The sequence below is a fragment of the Lepidochelys kempii genome, chromosome 9 (assembly GCF_965140265.1).
Source record: "Lepidochelys kempii isolate rLepKem1 chromosome 9, rLepKem1.hap2, whole genome shotgun sequence".
NCBI classification, from domain to species: Eukaryota; Metazoa; Chordata; order Testudines; family Cheloniidae; genus Lepidochelys; species Lepidochelys kempii.
The window spans coordinates 19,465,416-19,483,980 of record NC_133264.1 but is presented as its reverse complement, the minus strand read 5'-3'; the positions used below and the strand labels follow the sequence as shown (position 1 = coordinate 19,483,980).

At 44.3% G+C, this 18,565-nt stretch overlaps 1 protein-coding gene across 7 annotated transcripts; it reads right to left on the bottom strand.

The window, feature by feature from the left end:
* Positions 1-5,924: 5,924 nt before the first annotated feature.
* SLITRK3 (SLIT and NTRK like family member 3) lies at positions 5,925-16,989 on the bottom strand. Of its 7 annotated transcripts, none has more exons than XM_073359489.1 (3): positions 16,968-16,989; positions 8,519-11,646; positions 5,925-8,183 (listed from the first exon to the last, which is right to left on the bottom strand). In XM_073359489.1, the coding sequence occupies exon 2, from the start codon at positions 11,626-11,628 to the stop codon at positions 8,770-8,772; it is 2,859 nt and encodes a 952-aa protein (XP_073215590.1). In that variant the 5' UTR covers positions 11,629-11,646; positions 16,968-16,989; the 3' UTR covers positions 5,925-8,183; positions 8,519-8,769. The 7 variants fall into 7 exon arrangements, with proteins under 7 accessions (XP_073215590.1, XP_073215586.1, XP_073215587.1 ...); XM_073359485.1 differs by lacking the exon at positions 16,968-16,989 and adding an exon at positions 13,976-14,698; XM_073359486.1 differs by lacking the exon at positions 16,968-16,989 and adding an exon at positions 14,175-14,698.
* Between the last annotated feature and the right edge of the window lie 1,576 nt (positions 16,990-18,565).

The window sequence follows — 18,565 nt, the reverse complement described above, 5'->3', positions numbered from 1 at the left end:
GGAACACTGCAGACAAACATAGTAAAATTACATCAGAGAAAAATCCATGCTGTCTAATCTAGAAAAATGCGGGGATTGTGTGTATTTTTCAGTTATGCTGTCAGGAAGATTTTTAGGATGCCCATGCACAGCAGTCCCAATAACATGAGAGAAACATAGTGATAGGTTTTTCAAAGAGCTCAGGGACAACATTTTAAGTGCTCTTCAACTATAACAAGGGCCAGATTTTCAAAAGAATTCAGCTCGCATCTAGGCACCAAAGTAAGGGTCAGATTTGATGGTATTCACTGTCAGAGACGGGATACTGGTCTAGATGGGTCTCAAATCTGGTCCAGTGTGGCAATTCCTATGCAAATCGGGTCCTTGGGTCTCCAAAGAAAAAAGTAAGAACCACTAAGTTAAAAAAAAACTTTTAAAAATATGGTTTCTTGGTGAGGATATAGGAACAATGGACCAGAAGAGACCCCCCTGGGCCATCAAGTCCAATCCCCAACTTTTGCAGACAATCCAGTCATATCATCCCTTTCGTAAACTTGTCAAGGTCCATCTTAAAACTAGTTAGGTTGTTTGATTTACATGTTATACTACAAATATGCTGGTGTGGCTGTTTCTGTTTGTTTGTTCGTTTTAAACAGACCAAATAAATGAATACAAGTAAGTCCTGAACAGCTGAACCCCAATTATCCCAAAATTTCTTATAGCAAATAATAATGGAGAACGTAGCTGGCAAAATTAAATAAAAAACACTTGCACAGCCTACCAGGTAAACAATCTCACCTCTAGTACAATTACTTCCATGGTAGATTTGTTTCATTTTAAATTATTTATGTTCAAATACCATTAACTGATCCTGCAGTTCCTCAGCACATAAAATACCCACTAACTTCAGTATAGCTACAAAATTCCTATCAAGGTGAAACTGGAAAAAAAAAGAGAATAACCCTGTTCATAAATAAACTCTTATTGCCTACTCCATATCTGGGCACAGATCACGAATCTCAGGCAAAGTGATCCATATTCAAGCCCAACTCCAACCCTTACAAACCAAATTCACTAGAGTGGATCTCTCTTTGGAAAGGGTGCTACCTTATATGCTATACATATGTAGTTAGTTAGCAGGATTTTCCTGTGCAATTGGTGGAAGGACATGGGAGGATTTGTCCCTTAGGTACATTAAAATGTTTCTTTAACTAACAGAATATGTGAAATGCTCTATGAATATTTAAAGACATTTACTACTAGGAAAAGAAGGAAATTTTAAAAAGTGAGGTAACAATTATTATCTTAAAAATGCAATGTGTGATTCTGAACCGTTGACATGTTTTATGTATCATTGTGTTCTGTTATTTTACAAATCAGGTATTTATTATTATTATTATTATTTGGAGAACCCAACATCCTGATTCTGCATATGGCTTCTCTGTAGTATCTAGGCATAATTTCACAGTTTAGATTGGAACTATTAACATACCCAGATATAGACCTGATCCACTGAAGTCCTTGGGAGTTTTCCCAACAGAACGACCTGCTGGGAACTCTGTGAGAGGACCCTTACAGGACTTTCCTCCCGCTTGACCTTCCTTCCACCAATTTTCCCAGAGAAGGAATGATCTCAGTCTTTGTTTTCAAAGCCACCACAATAACTGCCAATTTGACAAAACACCGGTGAATATGTCCTACTACTCTCAGCACAGCAAAAGGTGAGTAACCAACAAAATTCCATTCTTACAGTTGTCCTCCTGATGCAATCCATGCACAGACAGAAGATTAAACGGAGCTACTGACGCTTGCAAGGTGATGAATATCTCCCATATATATATATATATATATATATACACACACACACACACACATACAGAGTTTAATTAAATTAAAGTAGAAAACATGTAAGAGAGAAAGAAAATGTTGAGATCCTTAAAGGGTGCTACAAACGAAGATTAACCAATAAAAAAACTATATAAAAAACTAATTGACAGTGTCCCTTTAATTTCACAACTTCTGTAAAAAAAATAAGGTACTAACAATACTAATACAGTATTTTCAAATGTTTAAATAGCAGACATTATGTGATGAACTTGGCTAGCTAATAAACATTGTGATATTAGGCCTCAACCCCCAAAGGCTGGCTGAATTGCACCAATTTCACTTTCCTAAAACCAATTCAGGTATTTTAGTAGAAGTGTGTGTAAACACTCATATTTCAGAATAAAAATGGCTAAAATCAATTTGACTAATGCTGGTCTGTTGGTAAAAAAAAACTTTTCCTAAATTGACTTTAGCCACTTTTTTGTTCACACAGAGATTTACAGCAAAATACCGACATCAGTTTTAGGTAAGTAATTTAATTCAAGTGGTACAAGTTTGTATGCAGACCTGCCCTTTCTCTTTATACAGGCAGAACTCCATTTGACTTCAGCTGGGCACACTGAACCCAAAACTGCATCACCGAAGTCAATGACTTCAATGGGAGTAGGATGATACCCACTGTGGATATCCAGTATAAGGGTCTGTTCTAAAGCACACTGAGGTCAATAGGGTTATTTTCACTGACTTCAACAGGTTCTAAATCAAGCCCTAGTTGCATAAGCCAGGGTGGAATAGCAGGGCTATGTGAAGAAATTCTCACCACCTGAAAAATCCTATTTTCAGGGGAAATAAAATCATTTCCAGACTTGCTTCAAACGTACCTGAAACCAGAAGACAGAAAAATGTCATTTTACTTAAAAAAGCTGCTATTTAGTGTGGAAAAGTTGTGAATTTGTGTATTCAGCAAATTCACAGTATATCATATCTTTCCATGGGAAAAATCTGGTCATTTTCACTAGAAAACTCTCATAGCTATAGGAAAGTGTCACTCAGGAACAAATTTGGGAATACTCCCAAGAGGGTTATTTTTACCTTTTGAATATTCTCAGAATTAAAATACGAAAATTCACAGAGCTCTAATTGTTTCAACAATATAAGCAACTCCATGTTAGAAAAACAGACAACTTTGGACAAATTGCAATTCTTCATCATGTTCACACTTGTCAGGTGCTTGAAGGAAGCTGGACTTTAGCCATAAACCTCACAACAGCTAAGGAATGGAGACACCCAGTACACCTACACATAGAAGGCCACATTTTGTACACCCTATTCACGCAAACAGTCCTACTTAAGTCAATGTGGCTACTTACTTGAGCAAGTCCTAATTTACATATCACTCATGAGTTAAGTTTCAGAGTAGCAGCCGTGTTAGTCTGTATTCGGAAAAAGGAGTACTTGTGGCACCTTAGAGACTAACAAATTTATCTGAGCATACGCTTTCGTGAGCTACAGCTCACTTTATCGGATGCATTCAGTGGACAACACAGTGGGGAGATTTATATACATAGAGAACATGAAACAATGGGTGTTACCATACACACTGTAAGGAGAGTGATCACGAAAACCTTTTGTAGTGATAATCAAGGTGGGCCATTTCCAGCAGTTGACAAGAACATCTGAGGAACAGTGTGGGGGGGGAATAAACATGGGGAAATAGTTTTACTTTGTGTAATGACCCATCCACTCCCACTCTCTATTCAAGCCTAAGTTAATTGTATCCAGTTTGCAAATTAATTCCAATTCAGCAGTCTCTCGTTGGAGTCTGTTTTTGAAGTTTTTTTTGTTGAAGAATTGCAACTTTTAGGTCTGTAATCGATTGAAGTGAGAGAGTGAAGTGTTCTCCGACTGGTTTTTGAATGTTATAATTCTTGACGTCTGATTTGTGTCCATTGATTCTTTTACGTAGAGACTGTCCAGTTTGACCAATGTACATGGCAGAGGGGCATTGCTGGCACATGATGGCATATATCACACTGGTAGATGTGGAGGTGAACGAGCCTCTGATAGTGTGGCTGATGTGATTAGGCCCTATGATGGTGTCCCCTGAATAGATATGTGGACACAGTTGGCAACGGGCTTTGTTGCAAGGATAGGTTCCTGGGTTAGTGGTTCTGTTGTGTGGTGTGTGGTTGCTGAACCCTCACCCCCCACTGTTCCTCAGAGGTTCTTGTCAACTGCTGGAAATGGCCCACCTTGATTATCACTACAAAAAGTTTCCTTCCCCACCCCTGCTCTCCCGCTGGTAATAGCTCATCTTAAGTGATCACTCTCCTTACAGTTTTCAGAGTGACAGCCGTGTTAGTCTGTATTCGCAAAAAGAAAAGGAGTACTTGTGGCACCTTAGAGACTAACCAATTTATTTGAGCATAAGCTTTCATGAGCTACAGCTCACTTCATCGGATGCATTGTTTCATGTTCTCTATGTATATAAATCTCCCCACTGTATTTTCCACTGAGTGCATCTGATGAAGTGAGCTGTAGCTCACGAAAGCTTATGCTCAAATAAATGTGTTAGTCTCTAAGGTGCCACAAGTACTCCTTTTCTTTTTGGTTACGTGCAGTAGAGCTTGAGAAACCTATGGTAGTTCAGGAGGACATTTTTTAGTGAGTTTTGTGTGCCACTGACTTAAATGTTTATAGCTAACAATACTAAATTGACCATTATTGTACATTTCTAGCTCAAAATTAAATGAACTGCAATCAAAAAATAAAATAAACAAAGAAATAATAAAATTATACAATATTCGTTCAAAGTACTTTGACATAATCTTGAATTGAAAAGGCTGTTTTCAGGCAAGCAACTCTACTGAAATCCTTCATAAACGACCCCTTTGAAATATTAACTATAACACACTTTTTTTGGCTTACAAGGACAACTTTTAGAGAAGGAACACTTTACTGAACTCAGATTTTGCATTAGGAGAAGAGTATTCATACCATTAGAAATAAACACCTTCTGTTCTGTTGATGCAGTAGGAAAGACCTTTTATTTCCCAGGCTCAAACACTTCTTGTTAAGTGGGATTTTCTTTGTAAGAATTGTGTGAAAAGTCCTGGGAAATGGGGAAGAACCCTGAAATTTAGTTATCTTCCCTTTCTAGCTAAACATTTATTATAAGCTATGACTGTGACTTACCTGGCCTTTTTTCCTTTACACCTGTAGGAAGAATTTCAACACAGTAAATTAGTGAATAAAAATAATTGTATGATGTATGTTCTACCACAAGATTCTGAGCATCAGCACATACATTAACCTGATGTCAACTACTTGTCAATACAATACTGAATTAAGCTAAAAAAAGTATTTTTATTTAAAATATTGTTCCATTAAACATCACTTATGTGAATGTGGATAATTTTATTTCATTTCATTCCTTCCAAATAGTATCAATTTTATGAATAATACCGCTAATAATGATAAATAATCCCTATTAATTAGGTTCACTCAGGTTGATGGATATGAATAGTCTCCCTTCACCAGATCATATATGATAGACCCACTTTCGTTTTCTGAACTGGACAGTAATTTTACCATCCACCCATCCACAGCTTATCACAATAAAATAAAATTAGAATCATCATATTACACATTAGATATCACAGTTAAATATTCTGAACACTTCCACGAGAATCTCCCCCCACTGATTTCAAAGAGTTTATAATGCACAAGATAATGTTTCCTACACAATGAAAAAAATAACTCAATTTAAGCCAAAAAATTCTCTCTTTTAATACAAAATTCCATTCTCATAGAATAAATTTATTTCCACTGAATAAATATATTCCCTCACCATTTGCAGGTGAAATTGCTACCTCTATTTAAGTCAAGATGCTCTTGCCTTTTTGTAGTTTAAATAAATATAAACATTATTTATAATGATTGGCTTACACTTTGATATGATTTATGAACACTCAGGTTTTGCTTCCCTCCCCCCCCCCCCCAAATGTATACAGCAACAGTCACACCATGGATTGTACTTTAACCTGACATATCATCCTCCATTTTCTGCATGCTGCAGCATTATCAATGGAATTATAATGATTATCATCAGAAGGATCTGGCCTTGCACTTTGATGTTTATTTTTTGTAAATACCTGCATGCTTTTCTAATATCCATTAAAAACAGATTAGTGCTGAATGCAGAAATAATGAAACCAACATCAATACTATAAAGGGATCTGGCAACTTGGCAGTTCATAACATTAACCAATAATATGGAGGTGATGCAAAGATTTACAGACTTTTGAAGCTGTTCCCTTGCACCCTTCTCCCCCCACCCCATTATCTCTATGGTCCAGAGGGCTACTATTGATTCCCAGAAAATGTTTTCTACTTCCTCCACATGACACTCAGAGACAGAGAGAGCCAGTACTGTGCATACCTGCCAAAGCTGTAAATAGGGGCATCCTGGGAGAACATCCGCCTTTTAAATCCATTGGAATACAATGTGCTGGGTGGAATAATTTTGTTGCACATGAGACAGGGAAGCAGCCTTTCCTGACCAGGGCAGCTGGCATGAATGTAGCAGCATGGATGTGGCACATCAGTTCATGCAAACATAGGCTCTCTTTCCTCACCCAATCCAAAAAGTTGCAACTTATGAATGGACATATAGTCCCATAACAAATGCCCAAAGCGACAAGAGCATTAGATACAGGGGTTTTTTTAATGCAGTGGAAACATTTTTCAATTTACCTTGATAAACTGCCATGATTGTTGTTTTTATTAACACAAAATATATTTTTGATTTGATATTTCTATATAAAATTCATTAGTTGAGATCTTTAGGACAGGGCCTCTCCTGCGTAACTGCACGGCTAAGGAGCTGACATTCACATTCCCATTTAATTTGTTCCTAGCTTGATGTAAGGCATTAGTGACGTCTGGTGAATTACATTCAACGTAACGATTACATGCTATTAAGGGCAGACTCAGAAGTCCAAGAAGAAAGTACTGGACGGGCGGCACAACTCAGCTGCAGCCTTTGCTGCGATCGCTGGAGTTCCGGCGCCATCTACTGGCCACATTGTGTAAACCCCCCCACCACAAAGCTTTCCCTTGGCTTTTTCCGTGTGTCAGTCCAGATCTACCAGGAACAAGATACCAGCCAGTACCCTAAAAGAAAAATCCGTTTTTCTTTGGTTTTGTTCAGATCTAAGTGGGTTGTAAACTGGGTGACGCGGCAAGTCTATTTTGCAGCATCATTTTAATGACACACATTTTGTAAAATCAGCCTGACCCCCCTAGTCGTTCTGATTGCAGCAAGGCAAGGGAGAGACCCAGCAAATGTCAGCTATTGGGCCTGAGTTTCCCACATTGTTTCAGTCTTTTTCAAACGAGGGGAAAGAACATTCCAAGCGCAAATGTATCAAATATTCAAATTTACATCTAAGCCTTTCTCCACTCTCTACTTATTTCCTTTTATAATTGATGTGAATTTAAACACTGAAAAGTTGTAATACTAATGCCTTATTTTCTCTTAGGTTGTAGCAGAACTTAGATTCTACTAGCAATATTAGTAGAAGAAATTGGGTTAATTCAGCTGCTTATTTTGAAATAAAAGAAATTCTGACATAGTTACAGTGCAATGTGGAAGAAAAACAGGTTTCAAATTGGATTTTTTAAAGTCCTAAGTGGTACTGTGGCAGAAGTTGAACAGATTTTTTTCCCTGTTAACATCACACAGTGCACTGAACGGTGATTAATAAAATAGCTTTCAGGAGTAAGGTGAGAGAAGTAATCATGGGTAGGGGGAGAGTAAACTGAAATGTTAGGTTCAAGCTTTGTATCCTCTATATATCTATATGTATTTTTTTCAAAACTTTTTATTAGGAAAGCTATACCAGACGCATCACTGTACAATGAATGATTAAACATTACCTTTACAATTTATATTCACTTGAAATTACAGAATAAATATATGCACATTGTTGTTTGTATCTTTGTGTGTGTGTACGTGTGTGAGAGAGAGAGAGAAAAAACATTAAAAGTGCTTCCTACAAAGCCGTTAGTGATAGGTACCCAGTAATTTATTTATTTATTTTTGTATAGTTGTATGGGTCTGTTTTAATAAGAAAGTGCGGATGTCCTCCAAAAACTCATGGCGTCATAAAGTGCAATTGATCATCCCCAGGTGTGTGTGCGTGAGCCACGTGGTTACATCCAATGGGCTTCTTTGTTTCGGATGACTTCACACTGGAAATGGAATCCCCCCTCCAAGAGGAGAGGAGGGGAAGGGCGAGCGGAACGGAAGGGGAGCCGATCGGAGCGGCTAGGGACCCGACCGGCGGCTGGGGTGGGGAGCTGCGTGGACGCGTCTACGTGTGTGTGCATGTGAAAGAGAGAGACAAGAGTGAGAGAACATTCGAATAAGACCCCCGCCCCACCCCCCTCTTTCCCTCTTGCAGTTTCCAGGCATGCAGCAAACTGCATTTGATTGTTTTAAATAAATGTACAGGATCTGTGCCATGATGGGCAAGAAGAAAGAAAGCCACAAAATGCCATCACCCCCTACCCCCCCCCCCCCAGGAAAAAAAATATATATAAAGTAAAAAGTTTACTGCAACGGAAAAAAAAAGACATAGAATTTACTTAGTTAGGATCAATACAAAGATCCCCGTAGTAATAATAATAATAATTAATAATAATATACCTTAGACATGGCACAGTCAAAGTCTCAGTTTCAGTATAAAAAAATAATGATTAACATCTGCTGGCAAGTCTGCGAAGGCACTTCATTGATTAATGATCTGAGAACGGCCCTTCCTCCAAACACACACATCTCTGGTGGGGGAGAGCACACAGCTGTATTCTCTATTCTCAGCATGCGGTTGCACGGGGGCTGGAGAAGGGGGGGCCGGGGGCGCTACTGGAGGGCGGGGGGTGGAAAGAAAAGCTCTCTGGTCAGAACCTATAGGTTGTCTTCTCCAGGACTTCGAGGTAATCCGGCTTGGTTTGGAGTTTGGCCCTTAACTCGAGGTATTCGCTTGGGGGGGGTTGGTCTGTGAAGCCCTTGCCGGCCGAGAAGAGAAGGGTTTCTTTCAGCCTGGCGTCCTGCTGGAGGTCCGGGTACTGCATGCCCGGCGGGTGGACGTGCAGTTCCTTTAACTTGGGCACCGTGCCGTAGAGGCAGTCCACGAAGCCCACCGTGCAGGGCGGCGGCGGCGGCCGCTCTCTGTCTAGCCCGGCGCCGGCCGGCGGGAAGAGCAACACCCCGCCGTTCTTCTCGTGGGGGAAGCCGGGCGGGGCCGGCGCCAGCGCCAGCTCCCCCGCCAGCGCCAGCCCGCCGCCGCCGGCCGGGTGGTGGTGGTGCTGGTGGTTGGCGGCCACGATGGTGTTGAGCTGGGAGCTGGACACGGCCAGGCTCCACTCCTTCTCCTTCTCCAGCAAGGTCCGGTAGTGGGTGCTGTTCGCCTGGTGGCCGGGCTCGGCGAACGGATCCCCCGTCCCGCCTCCCCCCAGGCGCTCGCCGGCCTCGCCGCCGCCGCCGCCGCCCTCCTCCCGCTCCGCCTCCTCCTCGCGCGGCTTGTAGATGGGGTTGTTGCACATGTGGGTCACCGGGTGGGGGATGTAGTCGTAGACGTGCCCCGCCGGGTGGCCCTTCTCCGGCGAGGCGCCGCCGCCCGCCCCCCGGCCGCCCTCCTCGAAGAAGCGGTGGCACTGCATGTGGATGCCGCTCAGGTCCCCCGCCTCCGGCCGCTTGCTGCGGAAGGGCAGTTTCTTGCGCCGCCGGCGCAGCACGAAGGCGAAGAGCCCCGCGGCGATGAAGACGGCCGAGAAGAAGAGGACCAGCAGGCTGAGGATGAGCACGGAGAGCGGCACGGCGGCGGCGCCGGCCGGGGAGAGCTCGTAGGCCGAGGGGCTGGTGGGGCTGGGCTTGCCCCCGGGCGGGGCGGGCGAGGCGGCCGCGGCGTGCAGCAGCTCCGGGCACAGCGCCTCCAGCTCCACCGAGCGCACGTCCCGGCGGGTGAGGTTCTCCGGGCTGGCGCACAGCACGTCCCCCACCACGATGACCGAGCTGATGGTCTCGATCCACTGCTTGAGGGGCACCAGGTCGCAGGTGCAGTCCCAAGGGTTGAGCTTGAGGTCGATCTGCACGATGGCGTGGAGGTGCTCCAGCACCCCGGCCACGGGCAGGTAAAGGAAGTGGTTGTTCCTCAGGTTGAGCCTGGCCAGGGAGGTGCCCGCAAAGGCATCGGTGGGCAGGCTCCGCAGCAGGTTGTCGTTGAGGAAGAGCAGCTTCAGGTTGGGCATGAGGCTGAAGGCCGCGGGCTGGATCTCCCTGATCAGGTTGTACTCGAAGTACAGGTAATGCAAGCTCTGCAAGCCCCTGAACATGCCTGGAGTCAGCCTCTCGATGTCATTGCCGTTCAGGTACAGGCTTTTCAGGTTAGGCAGGTTAATAAAAGCCCCATCCTGCACGTAGGAGATACGGTTGTTCCCAAGGTGTAACAGATCCAAGGAAGAAAAATTCCAGAAATCCGAGCGGTAGATTTTCTGTATCAAATTGCCGCTCAGGTACAACTTCTTGGCGTTCAGGGGCCTGGGCAGAAGCTCGGAGATGTTGTGAAATCCTCTCTCCTTGCAATTGACCGTCAGGCCCAAGTCGTTGATGTGCAAACTACAAGAGCACCCAGTAGGGCATATGATGGGAATCGGGGGCCTTGTCTGGTAGGCAGCTATAGGAGGCTGGTTTGGCCCAGGATACAGGCCTCGGGATGTAGGGGGAGGTTTGGGCACTCTGGGCTGCTTGGTGGGTTTGGGCTGCTTATTGGATGTTTTGTATTCAACAGAGGAAGCAGTGAAATGGAAGGAGGATAGCATGGAAGAAGGCTTCGTAGGCCATGCGTTCTCCTTGCTAGATGACAACTGAGGAATCCCCAGACTGGCCTCGACTTCGGAGTCAGACAGCATGGGGCAGAGTTTACTCCTTTTGATTTCCCTCAGGTCCTTACCATGGAAGTGGAAGGGGGTCTCACAGGTTATGTCTCCCACAAGGGCAGTGTAAGGTATGCGCTCCAGCCAACTTTTCAGCTGCACAATCTCACAGGTACAGTTCCAAGGGTTCTCCTCCAGCTGGATTTCCATCAGGCTCCTGCCAATATGGTCCAGCATCCCTCGATAGGAAAGGACTTTTAACCTGTTTCCCCGCAAGTCCAAATGAGTTAAAGACACAGATTTAAATAGGTTGGTGGGAAGCATGGGGATAAGGTTGTCATTTAAGATCAAGACTCTCAGTTTGCTCAGATTTCGAAATGCCCCACTTTCAATCCGTTTAATGACATTGTAATCTGCCTGCAGATATTCCAGACTTTCCAAACCCAGGAAAGTGTCGTTTCTGAAAATGTCTAATTTATTCTCGTGCAGGTACAATCGCTTCAAAACTTTGAGCCCAATGAAGGCTCCTGTCTGAATGTCCTGCAGTGCATTGTTCCCAAGGTTAATAGACACAGCATTGTTCAAATGAAGAAAACTGTTTGTGTATAATTTCCTCATGGAATTCCTCTGCAGATAAAGTTTAAAAGGTCTTGACCACGACTCCGTTATCTGACTAATATTTATAAATCCTTTATTGTCGCAATGTATATGGAAAAGGCTCTCTTTTACTTCACAGTAACATGGATCAAAGCAGGGCTCGTCAATTTCCTCTGAGTCCTCTATCAAGGGAATTGGTGTAGTCCATGCTAGAGCAATTGTGCTTAGAAGAATTACCCACAACATCCTTCCTTTATGAAGAGTCTCTGCTGTGGAAGGTTTCATCATTTGTGGCTGATTACAAAACTGTAACAGAAATAAGAATGCAGAATTTTAGTATTTAGTCAGGTCACTGTTCTTAATAAACTCCGTTTTTGCTAGACTTTTATTAGGCTCCTGGAAAGTTCAGCAATTTTTGGGTAGACGTTCAAAACAAACTCTAGCAGTGCTTGATGTTCAAGGCTGGTTTCAGACTTAAGAGCTATAGAAATCTCTAATCATAAGATGCCATATTTTCCCTTCCCCTATGATATTTAGTAAATGGCATCTATAATGAAAACAGCATGCACATACCATATAGCAAATGAACATATAGACTGAGCGTATTACATATATACATATTTTTCACCACATGACCAGTGTTTAGAGAAACACTAATTTGCAGGCTTACCTGTGTGTACATCATAACCTGCATTAATTACAGGAGAAAATATCAGTGGGTATCTTTCACCAGCATCATGCTACATCCTTTAGATATACACATACACACACACACACAAAAACCCTCCCAAAGTTGCTAGATTGCAATGGTCCAATATCCAGTGCACCAGCTCAGTATATTCTATATGGAAGTTTGCAGGAATTTGCAGGGTTTGTAAATGTCCCTGATCTAACAGTTTCCTTTAGAAATTCTCACAGTGTCTTTAATAATGCTTAACAACCGTGATTTAAAATAAAACCTCCCACTTCCAGGTACACTGATGGATTAATGCTATTGGTATATTATCAGATAAATACATACTACATATTAGTCATTTTAGCTGATTAAAGCATTTAGAGATGATTAATCTTTCTAAAGCACATGCCCATGCGATCATCAGATCTAAGGCGAAGTGACAGCTAAAGAAGCATTTCGGATTGAAATGCTCAGCCTGGTTTGGATTATTATATTTTGCGCCCCCAGGACCAACCAAGAGACCCGGTTAAAAAGCTGAAAGTGGAAGAAAAATACCTTGACACCAGCTGATAAATTATCTATTGTACTGTCTACCTTTCAAAAAGAAGACACCATTCTTCTCCAGTCAAAGGAAACAAATACTGTACTAATGAGATGCAGCTCTCCAAGATACAGTTTTCCCCCTTCCTTTTGCCAGATATTTCAAATGTTTGGGGATAAATAAATGTTAATGATTATGATAATAATAATAATGGTGATGCAGCCCTTCTTGAGTCAGTGAAATACCAATTGAAAATGTCCAGAAAGATCGTTGATTTTAATCCTAATTTATCAATAAAAATGACCTTTTTCTTTTGCCTTACCCATGTACAGCTAGAGAATTTCCCCCCACCCCCTTTCCCCGCACAAACTTAAAATCCGAAAGACGCATTTAGGGACAGAAATGGGAAAGGAATACAAATCCTTAGGATCAACTTGCAAATAAAACCCTCAGCTGTAGGAAAGGGGAGAAAAGAGAAATATCCTGTGCAATTAAAATCATGATCTAATTGTGAAGAAGGGGGAGAGAGAGAGAGAGAGAAAGGAGAGCTATATTGCAGTATCCGTCAGTCCTCTCTGTCTCTCTTGCAAAATAGCGACTTAAGTTCTCTCTGTTCTGCAAGGGCTATAATAAAAATGATGGGGGGGGGGGGAGGGATAATGGTGGTGGGGGTGTCTTTGAAGCTAGGCAGAAAGAAGAGGACCCAGAACGCTTGTACTTACCGATTTGCAGGAGAGATTTTAGCACATCTAAAATAAATAAATAAATAGAATTTTTAAAAAGCTCGAGTTTAAGGATTGCTGGTTTCACTCTCTCTCTTTCTCTCTCTCTCTCTCTCTCTCTCTCTCTCTCTGTACTCCTGCTGAGGCTGAGGCAAAAGGAGAGGAGGGGGGAAAAAAAAGAAGAAAAAAAAGCAAGCAAGCCTGAAACGTGCTGGGAATGCAATGAGCCCCTCAATGAGCTTCTTTAGGATGCAGAGCGGCTGTTTGGCACACTCAATGGAGGAGGGAGGAGAAGGGGGCTGCTGCAGGCTTCCAGCTCTGCTGCTGCTGCTTTCTCTGGGCACCAGCACATCGTTGGGAGGGAAGCTCAATCACAGCGGAGAATCTCGGGCTTCTCTCTCTTTCTCTCCATGTGTGTGTGTGTGTGTTGTTGTTGTTGTTGCCCTGGATCAGGCTTTTCCACGTCATGAAAATGAGCTTCAAGAAGGGGAACAAATGAAGGGGGCGCGCTTGGCACCAGGTCGGGGGCGCGCATTTGGGAAGCCCTGACTGTACAGTTTTTTTTTCCGGGGGGGGGGAGGGATGGGGGATGGGAAGGTGGGGTGGGGGAGGAGTGGGAAATAATCAGACTGGGGAAAGCCGAGAAGAACGAGGAAGGAAGGAGCAGCCGCCAGAAACGAGCCACGGTCCCCTCACCCCAACTCTCAAGGAAAAAGAGCCCCCGATTGCCAACTGCAAATTCCAGCAAGGCGCTCGTGCTGCGGGTAGATCATGGGGAGAAGTGTCTCTCTGGGCAGCTGCCCCCCAGACAGGGTCCTCTCCGCGCACAGACACTGCTGCAAAAAGCCAATTGATTAGTTTACGCAGAGCCGTAGGTAGCCGCTCTCCATCACACCTGGATGTCCCAACGTGAAAGCTCGGGAAGCCCCAGCCTGGGTGACTTGAACAAGGTGGCTCCTCTCCCCTCGCATTTCTTCGCTCTCTTTGATCCCTTTGCACCACGAGCGCCCCCCCCCCCCTTTTTTTTATTGTTGTGCTGCAACTCAAGCCTTCAATCTTCCCCAGGATCCAACAGCCTCCTGCTCGCTTCCAGCTTTAAAAGGAGGCAAAGCAAATCGCTGGGAAGAGACCCGGAATCACTTGGGTAACAACGGCACATTTTGCATTCTGTCACCGAGCAAGGCATCAAAAGCGAAGAGGAGGATTTAACTCCTTAACGGCCGCAAGATTTTTCGGTCTGGCTTTGGGCGTGTGTGTGCTCGAGAAGAAAATCATGCCCGATGCTGACTGGATCCGGGAAGAGAATACAACTCAGCTGACATCTTTACACGACAGAGGCAGCAAGAAGGTAATACAGTTTTGCTGAGAAACCGGGGCGAAGGAAAGTGACACTGTGTGGGCGGGAGTAGATTATTTGTTAGTGAAGAGCTACCAGCCGGTAACAGATCACAAGGAGGGAGCGCCTTGCAGCTGAGACTCCAGACTCTGTCCAAATTTATCCTTGGATGAAATTTAGCTGGCAAGATCGGTTGTCAGGGCGAAGTTCTTTTTAAGCAAGAGAGGGGCTATTGGGTCAGTAATGCACGTCTCAGTCCCTGTCTGTGCATTTCAAAGATCAAATTCTGATTTTTTCCCCCAGCGCTGGGCAACGTAGCTAGGGCAGGGAGATGCAATCCACCCCGTACACTTTATTGCCCAGGTTGGGTTGTGGTTTTTTTTTCACTCCTTCAGTTCGCACACCCATGACATGCACATACATGGGAGACACACTCCACATTCACCAGGGATGGGGCTCGCTCCCTAACTTGAAATGGGCATGGCATTCTGCCCTCCACCTCTGCTGGGAGTTGCAAGCGAGCCTCCAAGCAAGTGGCGAATCTACCATCCCTTCTGGAAGCCACGAGCCCCTGGGTCCGGAGAGTCACAGCAGCCTTAAACCAAACCTTTAACATTGTTATTCTAACAAGTCCCCCTCTCCGCTCCAAATGTGTGGGTAGGTAAGCTTGCCGGACAGAGGCTTGGCTGGAATCCTTGAAGAGGCAGCAGGTTGGTAGAAAAAAGTTAGTAGGCAAGAAGCCCGGCTGTCAGGAGCACAGATCACTCACTGTCGACTCCCAAATAGGAGGCTAGTGCCCACTCTGCTAATAAGGCCAGGAGCTATCCATATTCCTTTACCACCTCCTCTCGCCCTGACCGCTCCCCATACCTGTCGGATCAGTAACATCCCCCATGTTATTTTAAACATCTCAAGCGCTCGTTAAACTTATTCAATATGGAAGCAGCACTACTTGCTAATTAAAACGCTGCATCATTTATTTGCAGGAGCAAAATCTGGAGCCGTCAGGCGAAATGCACTTGATACCTCTAAAAAGGTCGGGGGAGTGGGGGGGGAGTGGGAAAGTGAAAACAGTTTTATTAGATCTCTAAAGAAATAAGAGGGAAGAAATACCGAAGCAGATTGTAGGAGAATGTCTGTTATTCTTGCCAGGGGTCTCTGTTTCGCAGCTGCCTTAGCGACGCACTGGGGTTTGAAATACATTCACAAAAGGTCTGTATTTTTGCCCACACCACGTTGCCATATCAATAGATCTTTTCACAGGCCGCTTGCAAGTACGGAACACTGCAATCAGGCGAAGTTATCCTGCGCTAATGATTTTTATTAGGAAAGTAGCAAACGATCGCGGTTAGCACCGATCCATGTGGAGTGCTAAAAGCTTACCGAGATTTGCTCTGAAAGGGTAGGCGACGTCAGGCGAACTCTTTAAGATGTATTGCATCCCTAATGCCATAACCTTGTACTTTCACTCCCCCACCCCCACCCCCGGCCAGCAACTTCCAGCAATGGCACCAAAGAAGGCTTGTAATCCGTTTAAGTGGTTCTCCCCTCAAGTTTTGCAGATGAATTGGGGAGGTGGGGGCGGGCGGGGGGGGGGGGGGATGGTGGTTGAATACAAATAGATAAGCATTGCATGGCGCCTACGGTATCACAGTACAGAGCGTTGTGAGCCAAATCTTCCCAGGTTCAATCGCTGTCGGGTCGAAGCTTCCAAGGACACCCCCTTTTTATTTTAAATCGGAGTCCTCTCGGATGCAGCAGTAAAGGATTTGGTCCCCAGGAGTTCAGCGGTGGGCTGCTGCTGCTGCATGTCTTTCCCCCCTCCTGATAGGATGTCACACAGTGCAATCCCTGCCTGGATCCGCCCTGAGTCCACTGGAGCTGGGATATCTCCCTTCAGCCCCACTGTATCCTTTACCCGTGTCCCGCGGGTGGGTGGCTCCAGCTACTTTATCCCAGCACCGACCCGGCGGCGAAATGGCACAGAGGGGGGAAGGAGGAGGGGAGGACAATCCCTAGGGTTCTAGATGCTAAAAGTCTGCAATTTCGATGTAGGGTACTGCAGTCAAATCACAAGGCTAAGGATGGCAATCAACCAGCGTGGGGAGCAGCGTGTCAGGTAACAACTCCGCGCTGCTTGGCTAGGGGGATCTTCAAGGAGGGAGGGGAGATTCCTTAGAAGAGAGACAGAGGCGCCTTCCCAGACAGACCTGCTTCAAAAGTGCTACTTAACGGCCACGAATTAACCGAGAAGGGGATTCGATGTTATTTATCAGCGGCTGTGACTAGCCCGTGCTAGAGAGATTGTTATGAAAAGGAGAACTTCTCGTCTGGGATCGGAATCATACTTACCAGATCCGTGTTTAGCTCCTGTTCCAACACAGTGAGAGCAGCGACCTCTCTGATGAACTAGAAACAAGGATCACCACACACCCCTCCCCCCCCGCACAAGAATTTCAACCTTACCTCCCCCTCAATACAGGGAAATGGAAATCGCCCAGAGGTCATTTCATAAACATCTCAGCCCAAGCAAAGAAAGGCAGAAATGCTTTTATGTTTCTGCTTGTTTGGTCGACATACAACCTGCTCAGCACAAGATCCGTGTTCAGGGATTGGCAGGAGAATATGGCAGAGCGATGTAGCCTAGACTGGGACCTTCCCTTATCCCTTTTTAGTATTTTGATTTTGACTGGTAAATGAGCTGCTTCCTTGCAAAAATCGAACCCAGTCCTAGGGCTATAGACTCAGGTAAAGAGCATCTGATCTGATCTGTGTGGAGGTTGACTGATATCTATTTGCAGCGTATTCTTTCACCTTAGCTGCAGCAGGTAAAATGCCCCCTTGTTAAAAAAAAAACAAAAAACAAAAGAAGAAGCCCTGGACAACTTTTATGACAAATTAGAGAAGGGTACTTGAACAATGATTGCACCTTTTTGAAAAGTACCATTGCAACATTACATTTCCACTGTATGCGACCATTTCTCCCACTGCAGTCATTCTAATGCAGTCATTTAGTGCTTCATTCAATCTGCAGTGTAAACCAACTCGTTCCCTTTTTAATAGATCCTCTACATAAATGACAATGGTTGGGAAAAAGAGGGAGCTTTCTACCAAGCTTTCTCCGCCTGACTAGAAAGAAATATTCCGAGGTTTAATAGTCTCCTCTCCCTCCAGCAAGCTGTGGCCAGGGTGAACGCAATAAACAGTGCAAGGACAAGGGAAACTCATAGCTGCTGTAACTATTATATACAAGATCTTCTGTCTAGTTTTCTCTATATTTTGGAAAACCAGCATGCAGCTTAGGCTTTGCAAGAATTGTGTAGATCTTTATTTAGCAGTAATTTAGGAACAACCATAAGCACATGCAGTGTTTCAGGGTCTTTGTGGATTTCTGTTTAGTAATCACTATAACCACCCGTGTGGTATGCATCTTACACAGGCACCGTCTGCATAGAGAGGACATAGAGTGGGAGCAGTACTGAGAAGAGATTCATCAGGCCAAGTGAACATGCTGTATCCCAAGTGGGAGGAGGTGAAAAAAGACACAAGTGGGCTGCGAAGCTTATTAATTTGTGAAGCAAATTCCACATGTAAAAGTGCTTGGGAAAGATATCAGGTGGAAAGCTTTGGAGACTGGAGTTCTCTGATTATCCACAGACCAGGTACCATAGGGACAGTGCAAGCTTCCCTAAGCCATGCAGTGTGCTTCAACATTCTCCTGGAGGACCTACCTCTGGGGATAAGAGCATACTTTATTCTCCATGTCCACTCAGTTTTTGGGTTCTCTCCTAAGAATGCTAACACAGGTGTCAGTTAGTGCCAACTGCCATGGTGATTTTAAGCTGCGGACATCTTTCCATTAGGAGTTCAGGGCCAGATCCCTCTCCCATTGAAATATAGTCGCATGACTTTTAATGAGTTCAGCTACAGGAGAAATTCCTAGATGGAGA